Source organism: Anas platyrhynchos, chromosome 8 (genome assembly GCF_047663525.1).
Source record: "Anas platyrhynchos isolate ZD024472 breed Pekin duck chromosome 8, IASCAAS_PekinDuck_T2T, whole genome shotgun sequence".
Lineage (NCBI taxonomy): Eukaryota > Metazoa > Chordata > Aves > Anseriformes > Anatidae > Anas > Anas platyrhynchos.
Window position 1 is genome coordinate 2,862,745 of NC_092594.1, and position 9,440 is coordinate 2,872,184.

General features: G+C 36.2%; 1 protein-coding gene across 3 annotated transcripts in view; it reads left to right on the forward strand.

The window, feature by feature from the left end:
• Nucleotides 1–8,784, forward strand: part of LOC140003080 (noelin-3-like) — a 47,591-nt gene extending 38,807 nt beyond the window's left edge. The window contains exons 2-4 of one of the 3 annotated variants that reach the window (XM_072041851.1): nucleotides 942–1,088; nucleotides 3,909–4,064; nucleotides 7,922–8,695. In XM_072041851.1, coding sequence (XP_071897952.1) covers nucleotides 942–1,088; nucleotides 3,909–4,064; nucleotides 7,922–8,170 — 552 coding nt within the window. In that variant the 3' untranslated portion in view covers nucleotides 8,171–8,695. Of the gene's footprint in view, nucleotides 1–941; nucleotides 1,089–3,908; nucleotides 4,065–7,921 lie in introns of all 3 variants that reach the window. The other 2 variants (XM_072041850.1, XM_072041852.1) reach the window with 2 other exon arrangements.
• The last annotated feature ends 656 nt before the right edge of the window (nucleotides 8,785–9,440 follow it).

A 9,440-nucleotide genomic window follows, 5' to 3' on the forward strand; every position in this document is an offset into this window, starting at 1 on the left:
ATTAGAAAAGAATAATGCAGAATATTAGCTTGAAATTACAGCCTGAAAACAGTCAAAATATTTCTGGTGCCAATTAGTTTTCATTCCCTCACCTGAATTTGTTCGATCATCTGATTATGGTGCTTTGTCTCGTTCTGATCTTGTGCATTTCTATAAATCCCATTAAGCAGACAGTTACCTACTCTTGCAAGGTATCACATGAGTTTTAAAGGCAGTGTAGTGTTGGCCTGCTCTGAAATACAGTTTTTTACTTTGCTCTTGTTTGTGGTGGTGGTTGCTGAAAAAGAACAGGTTCGGAATTCCTAAAATTCTGTGCCAGTAAAGGACAGTGTGATGCCTTTCCTGCCCTGTGCCATGCCTGCCATCACCCCCGATCATCTAAACTAACCTAGTACTTTTCAGTACTGCCCCTGTCTTCCCTTTGGTGTACGTGTAGCTGAAGTCAACCAAGAAGAGTTTTCTGTGCTGCAAACCTGCTAACACACCTCCAGAACCGCTTCCCAGCCAATTCCCTATTGCGTGAGTCACACAGACTGTGCTTTCTCTTTGGGATTTTGTATTTGTTCTTTTCTGTCTTTGTTGTTTCCATTAGTCTAAAGTAAAAGTCATTCAAGCTGAAAGGACATATTTGTTCTCTGTTAATGAAAAGCCTTACCGTCCCTCTGCAAAGAATTACATCAACCACTTGTGCTGAATCACTAACAGGAAACTGCTCTCACCCACACTGGAAACAATGCTCAGAGACTCTGCTGCAGATGTGCAACATGGCAAAACTGTGCAAAATCACCAGCCTAATTAGTTAAGAGGATAATGAGTGATGACTAGGAGGAACCTCACTGCAAATATATAATGCAAACAATAAAGAAAAATAGGTGGTGTTTTCAAACAGCAATTAAATCTATTCTGTTCCCTTTATTTTTATTATTGTTGTTGTGTTACAGACTCAGATTAGCCCCAAGGAAGGGTGGCAAGTTTATAGTTCAGCCCAGGATCCTGATGGCCGTTGCATTTGTACTGTTGTTGCACCTGAACAAAACCTATGTTCAAGAGATGCCAAGAGCAGACAACTTAGACAGCTGCTAGAGAAGGTAAGTCTTCCCAATGAATTTCTCCTTTTGATCACTGAACTTCCCTGGAAATCCACTCCTGCCTCTCTAAGTTTAATATATAATGGTGCCCTGAAGCGTTATCTATAAAAACATTCCTTCAGGGTATATCCCCTACCTGTGTTTTCACCACTTATCGTAATTTGTCTGTTTCCCTCATAGCACACCTCTGTCAACCCAAGCCACTTATCTAGCAAACTGAAGTTGCGTTTTCTCTTGCTCATTCCCCAAACCCTTTCTTACACACATACAGGACTGACTTTCCCTGTGTCAAAACAGTTACAAATCCCACCTTAAACTTCCTCGTTGTTGTGGGATTTAAACTACAGCTCCTGCTTCAAACATGTAAGTCTCTTGAAGGTCATTCCTTGTCTCTTATCAGCAAATAATGAGATACAGACATGACAGCACCATCAAAGCAGACCGTACAGATGAGAAACAATTCTAAGTTATTTTTATTTCTTATTTCCTCAGTTAATACTATTTATTTCATTCTCCGGTGGTGCAAATTTTGTCTAAACAACCCAATTCTTATTCCCACTATTATCCACTCTTGTTTATATATTAAAATTGGTAAACTGTTATTTTGTATGAACCGAAAAAAACACTGCAACCATGAAAACACAAACTATTATTCTGCATTCCCTGTGTAGGTAACCAAGTTTATAGTTACTGTGTAACAGCTAGTAGTTCATACCCTGAGGGACTGAGACAGAGCATTTGAACAGCAACAGCAGAAAGCAACATAAAATGTAGACCCCCCCCAAAAAAATGCATTTTTCAGCATACAATTTTCAGTATTTTTTCAGCTATAGAAAAATCACTCCAATGCTAAATCCAGCAGATGTTCCCTTCATAAACCTCCATGAACTTCAGGAGGGACTTAATTTCAGTTTTTGACAGAGTCCATAGCATGACATGTAACTAAGTAGTTTTAGAAACTTCCCAAAAACAATCCCTTTCTCAGAAGAAAGTTTTTCAACTTATGTAAAATGTAAAGGAGAAAAGTAGAAATGTAGAAAGTAGAAATGTAAAGGAGATGGGAGGACAGGCAGTCATGTTTGCTCCTGATACCCATCTTCAGTTATTTCTCCTTGCCCTCTCCTCCACAGAATATATTAACAGGTTTTAATGAGCTATTTTTCCATCTCAGGGTCCCAAGGAAATAAAACATCAGAATTTTTCCAAGCTAAATACGTTGGTGAGGGTAGAGTCTCCTAGAATGGGGTTCACACCACCTTCATATTGTTCCAAAACTGATAAAAATCCCAGCCAAACTCAATTAGTTGGCTTTCCACTTACCATCTATGACAGGAGGTAGGAACGATCAAAATTCAGGATAAGACCTAATTCAGTAAACGTGTTAGCTATGACCGCCAAACAGCCAGTAATTTTTAAGCCTAATTAATGTTTTTCATCTTTAACAACAAGCCTGCCCTCTTACTCACCATTCCTACAGATTTCATGGTACTCAGCAGATGCAGCTTGAGAACAGGTACAAAATGAAGTCACAGAGAAAAACCTGTGGCTTTGTGTGTCAACAAAAATACCTACAGACCTGTGGACCATGTGTGTCACCACAAAACCGAAGAACTACTTGCTTGCTCAACAGTTGGAAAGCAAAGAAGAAATAAAAACGTTACTTTTTCACTTAAAAATACTTCTAGGAACTGCCAATGGTAACCGTCCAAAAGCTGATTTGTACTATTTTAAGTATATATTTTTCTGAATCCCCGCAGTCTGTAGGTTACAACATATTAATTTCAAATACAAATATTAGTTTAAATTTTACATGCTCTTGCAGACAACAGGAGTACTGCTACTTTTGTGGTTTATTAGGAAGGTCAATTTTTTTTTTTGAGACAAAACTTCAATACAGCACTTAATATTCTTTTTTTTTTTTTTCATAGTCCACTTTTTTCCCGTTTTAGTGGACGGAACACTTACTGTCAAATAATAACTGCATTTGCAAAATGTGTCATGTTTATGACTGGGAAAAACATTGCTTTTATAATAGGCACTGCTAGATAATTATAATTATCTATATATAGATATATATATCCATATATATTATATAGATATATAATTAACTCCAGATGAAAAGTCCTTGCCTCATTTTAGTGAAAGTGCTAAATGAGGTCACTTGCAGTACTACAGTTTCCTGAACAGTCACTTATCTATAAAAAATGATTTTCTACTATTAAAACAATTGGCTGAAGTTTCTAATTTTATACTTGTAAAACCACAAGCAAATCCCAATTTAATGATGGCCCCATCCCAGCTTATCTCTGGACAGTCTCATGTATTCCTTATAGTGAATTATTATACCAATGCCTACTAGGTATGAAAATCACACTCTTCGTAACAGCCCAGAAATTTTCTCCTAATCTTAGTCCTGTTCCTCAAGTGGAGGAGGAAACACATGGTGCATGGAGCATCCTGAAGAACAGGCAGCATCTACTACAAAAGACAAAGTAGCCTCTAACAATTAACAGCATTTTTCCAGCCCATTGAAAATGGTGCTGAAAGGATCCCCCTCTCTACCTCAAAGAAACTATCCAAATACTCTGTGGCTCAAAGATCTCAGTCCCGCTAGCCCTCTGTTAGCGCTGTTCCCCAATTTTTGTACTGTCATGCAGTTATGGAATTTAAAACCTATACTGTGGTATAAATGGCTCACAGCTAAAGCCTTGACATAAGTACATTTTATTGCCTGACATTTAACTATCTGAGCAGGGAAAAAAAAAAAAAAAAAAAGTAAAGCAACAAAAAGTGCATTTAGAGAGTGTTCTTCTTTAACAGGTTCAGAATATGTCCCAATCTATTGAAGTTTTAAATCTACGGACTCAGAGGGATTTCCAGTATGTTTTAAAAATGGAAACACAAATGAAAGGGCTGAAGGCCAAGTTTCGGCAAATTGAAGATGATCGGAAGACATTAATGACAAAGCATTTTCAAGTAGGTTTTATTTTAACAATAACTTTGAAAGCCTGCTGGAAGCGATGTACTAAGCAGCAATGCATGGACTGCTAAGATCTCAGCTTGAAATGTTCATACAAGAGCAACATTAAAATGAAAAGCGTAATAAGATTTCCTTTATGATAATAATCTTTTGCTCTGTTCAATTTAATTGTACTAGGAAGTAACCATTAATTATTAAGATATTGGAGATATGTCACTAGAAACAGATTCCTGTTTTTCCTGTATCATTGTGCATGTCATACTGAGAAATTTATATTCATTCAAGCTCCAGTGATAAATGGGCAGATCCAATGGAATTAATAGCAAGTAACTAGAGAGTTCTGCACTTTTACTGCTGCCTGACATTCACTGCAGTTGAAGGGAAGAAAGCCTATAATAAATCAGGTTGTTGTAATTTTTATCCAGTAGAATTAAGATCTAATTTCGTGTCTGAAGGTTTGCTATTCTGAGTTTGGGATAGGGGAGGAGGGCAATCATTCCCAGTCGCATCTGTATGATTAAAAAAAGACTTCTAAGGAATTTTAATGACAAGAAAAAAACACAAGCCAATCTTTTTGTGAGGAAGGAGAGTTGCAAAGATTACAAAACAGCTTTGTGTATTCTGAGAGGAAAAAAAAAAAAAAACAAAACACCTATTTGAAGTACTTTTAAGGAGAAAAATTTACAAAAACATAGTTAAGTTCTTCAAATATCAAGTCTGATAAACAGTATTTCAGGTTGCAAGACAGCAAGGTAGAATCTAAAAAATATATTACAAAGCTTACATTAACAAAATTTATATTTAAACCCTTCATGAAACACAAAATGGACATACTTTTCTAATCAGCATTAAAGTTACATACCTAAACAATTACATAGCTAATTTATTTTCCAGAGACACTGAATATTCTGGACTTAATAGCATCAGGAATTAAATACTTTAATGATCTGACTACCAAACATTATTCTTTGTCATCACTCTTCATATAGGAGGCTGAACACATTCTTCTAGTAATTTTCAGGTAGTAAAGCTCTGCAATTTTTCCTTTTATCACTCATTGCTACAACACATTTCTATAATGCCATTATATATTCTTTATCCTCATAATAGTTTTTCTTGAACAAAATATCAAAATTTGACTGTCTGATATGTGATGTCAAAGGTAGCAGACTCCTGCAGTATTCTAACCTTTTAAATATTCAGCATTTATATTGGTCAGACATTTAACCTCAGTTTGATAGTTTGCCAGGAGCATAAAGCAGATTTCCAGCCAATCAAATGATAGAGGAATTTAGAAGGTCAACATCACACAACATGCTGCTGGCTTTCTGAAATTCAGCCTACTAAAATTCCAGTGCTTTATCTTACCTGAGACACAGGAACTTCTTGATATAACAAAACCCCTCACACCAGCAGGTGCAAAGCACCAGAATATGCCTACCACCCATTCATTTTGCAGTACAATTTAGTTCCTGTGCCACGGATCACAGCAACAAGTTAGGAACGTCAGCAAACACTATGGTTTTGGTTTTGTTTTGTTTTTCATGAAAACGCCAAAAACATCTTTATATCATTTACTGAAGCGGGATGTTTTATGCTATGGTTCCATGTTTCTGAGAGCCAAATAGAACAAATTTGATCCAGGTCACACTTGAGAATATGGTCATATTTCTGTCAAATCAGCATTCATGCCAGGCAAAAGATATTTGGTCCCCCCCAAAAAAGTTACAGCAGTTTGCTCAAATGATACCTCATCTGACATAAATTCTGTCAGGAATAAGTTACCTCCACTAATTCTCCTAAACTCATCATCTTGCTGAGTTTTGTTTTTCCATCCATGATTTACCCATGATTTTTGACTGCTTACTGCCCCTAGAACCAAAGCCTAAGTTCATCATTTCAAAATCAAATATAAACTTTTGGCTTTTTGTGCATTCCACATCACAAAACCTAGTCTCGTTATCAAGAAAGACACAACTGTTTGTTTTTTACAGATATATTAGGCTCAAGATGAATTTTTAATAAGGATAGTCAAATAAAAAATAGTTTTAACTGTAGACAAAAACTCTTCATTTCTTCCTGTCCACCTCAATAATTCTGCTAATATTCTATAATTGGAAGACCCTTTGAGAACAGAGCCAAAGATACAAAGAAAACTTCTGATGGTTTCTAATCCATTTATAACAACATATCTCTTTGTAATTTAAAATGCCACTTCCTAGATATTAAGATAACCTGCATGCAAACTATTCTTTCCAACTCCACATATAGGCCTTTATTTTGAGCAAATAATAATTCCAATATGAAAACCATTGTTAAAACTGCATGGATGAGCTGAGCACTGAAGAGACGTAAAACTCTCAAGCTGTTCTAGAACACGTTTGAGAGGTAAAAACTCAGAGGCAGATCTTCAAGCAAATCTAATGCCAACCCTGACTATCAGCTTCTTTCACATCTCCTCAGTAGAAAAGCATTCTGTTTGACATTATGTTATTTATTTTGAAAATGTTTTACCATGCTTATTGCATCCATTTATACGAGTGATGTAACAAACTGTACGTATCTCCGTGCATCTCATTGACTATACTAACTAATGACCACATTTGCTTCTGCACCTCTTCTTTGTGCTTGGGCATCCATTTAGTTCTCTTCTGCTTTCCCTTTTAATCTGCTGACTATTCCATCTATTCCTTCAGGACTCCATTTTCTAATCTCTTCAATAGCCTCTCCCTGTGTGTCCTCATCCATTCTCAGTCTCTACTATCACCTAATATTAGTGCCTAACAAGTCTCTATTTCCACCCTTTTTCTTGTTTTGTCCAGGCTTGCATCTCCTCATGCCTCTGGCATTTGCTCACAGAAGTCCTGCTGTTTTCTCAAAATATAAACAGATATGCAAATCAAGGGCAAACCTACAAGCTTTTCATAAAGCAAAACCTTTTGATTGCAAGGATTATTGAGGTTATCTACAGAAAAAAAATAATAATAAAATAAAAATAAAAAGAAAGAAAAAAATAACCTCAATCTAGACTAATTTAGTAAAGATTAAGTTTACTGCATTTAAAAGAATTATTACAAAAACAAAATATAAGCAGTCTTTATAAGTTACAAAGAGAAATTCTCAATGTACATGACAAAAGTCTGAGAAAGGGGCAACCAAGAATTCCCAAGTGGAGCCTTGCTTTCCTTAATTGATATTTAGGAACAGGAGTGGTGACAAAATACCAATTGCACATAGCAATAAAATGATTTGCTACAGTCCAGAACAAAGAACGCCTGAGGAAGTTCAAAGGCACCTAGTGATGTAGAAGTACCACAAGTACAAAACAGTTTAAGAACCATGGATTTTTCACTTCAGAAGAAAGAGGTATATATCACTGTGTCCAGATCAGAACTAAACAGGGTCCAACAGATATTTAGGAAAAAATGAACTCAGTATTTCTAAGGAGTGAAATAAAAATGAACAGCTTACCCACTATAGATCAGGTGTGATGTTTTTGACTGTCACCAGGTGTTCAGGTCTAATCGCCTTTTCTCAGGAAGATACAGTCCATGGGGGTTTATATCCTCTGGATGGAAAGTCAGACCCTCAACAGGTCTGGTTCAGATCACTGGAAGGTAATCATATACCTCAGTAGAAATAAACTATCATCTCACACATTTTGTCTACTGCTTACTGCCATTAATTCTGAGATTTCTAAGACTTTCACAGTACACTGAAATAATAGCTCTAACTAAAATCAATAGTCATTTTTGAGTCATTTTAATAATCAGGCATAAATATTACATAACAGGGAATAAGAGGATTTAATTCCTTTAAACTGCTCTAATACGCATTTGATTACCTTTAACAGGAGTTGAAAGAAAAGATGGATGAGCTCCTGCCACTGATCCCAGTTCTGGAACAATACAAAACTGATGCCAAACTAATCACCCAGTTCAAGGAAGAAATTAGGAATCTGTCTACTGTACTCACTGGGATTCAAGAAGAGATTGGTGCTTATGACTATGAGGAACTACACCAGCGGGTGCTCAGTTTAGAAACCAGGCTTCGAGACTGCATGAAAAAGCTCAGTAAGTTTACTGTTTCTTGTCAGATTTGATCCCACAGCTGTACATTTTTGGTTTTCTCTATAGCAGGATGAAGTTTTCTTTTTTGATGAAAGTCTGAGCTATATTCAGGAAAATTAAGAAAACATTTAGGAAAAAATTCTTCACCAAAAGGGTTGTGAAGCATTGGAACATGCTGGCCAGGGTAGTAGTTGAGTCACCATCCCTGAAGGTATTCAAAAAATGTGTAGATGTGGTGCTTACTGGCATGGTTTAACGGTGGACTTGGTAGTGCTAGGTAAAAGGTTAGACTAGATGATCTTAGAGGGCTTTTCCAATCTCAATGACTCTCTAATTCCATACTCTGATCTGTGCTACCCTAAAAAATGTCAAGAGTAACTCCTCTTAAGGTTAGTCATACCCCTCAAAATTTGCGCCAACGTATTTTAGATAATTACCTACCCTACTTTATACAAAAGGAACTGAGATGGAAAATTATAAAAGATAGCAACTTTAAATCTAAGAGACTTACAACTCATTGGGGAGATACAAAGGTTCTTTCTAAAAAGTTCAGACGGGCTTTTCTATTTAAGTCATTTTTGGTTAATCAGTGTGAAAAAAACAATAGTCAGAAGTAGACTGGAATCAGTTTGGCACTGTCCATGATACAAATCTTGCTATGACACCTGAGAGCCCACTCCAACTGCACTGTCTTTAGACCTGTAATACCAGCATTAAGACAGATATGCCACTTTCCCATCTGGAACACAACAAAATTAGCATTATATCTAATTTAGTGGAGTGAAGCATGATTTTTTTTTTGAAAACACAGCAAAAATCCATCATGAGCACTGCACTAGATTTACATCAGGCAGCCTCCATCTTTATTGCTCATGTTGCTGGCTTTTGTTAGAAAAAGTTGATGTTCAGCATCTCCAAAAATCAGCACTAGCTCAGTATTAGCTACCAAAACTAAAAGTCTGAAGTATCGTTAAGTGTCAACCTTAACTTCCATTACGCAAGCAGGGTAATTGGTACCCACCCACTTTGCAGCCATGATGCAAAGTCTGCCCTCAGAATGCACGCACTGACTTTGAGAAACCTGATAAAAATAAATTAGCTTAAAGAGAGGAATTATTTTTCTGATTCTGATTGTCTTTTATGTATGTGGACCAAAATGCTAATTGTATGAAGTATCACTGAGAAATTAGGAATTTCTTTTATCAAGTAATGCAGTTCTCATGGTAATAATGAACTATCGAGGAGTAATTTTTTCTTTCTTATATATAATATTCCATGGTAATTCTATTACACTTATTTCAA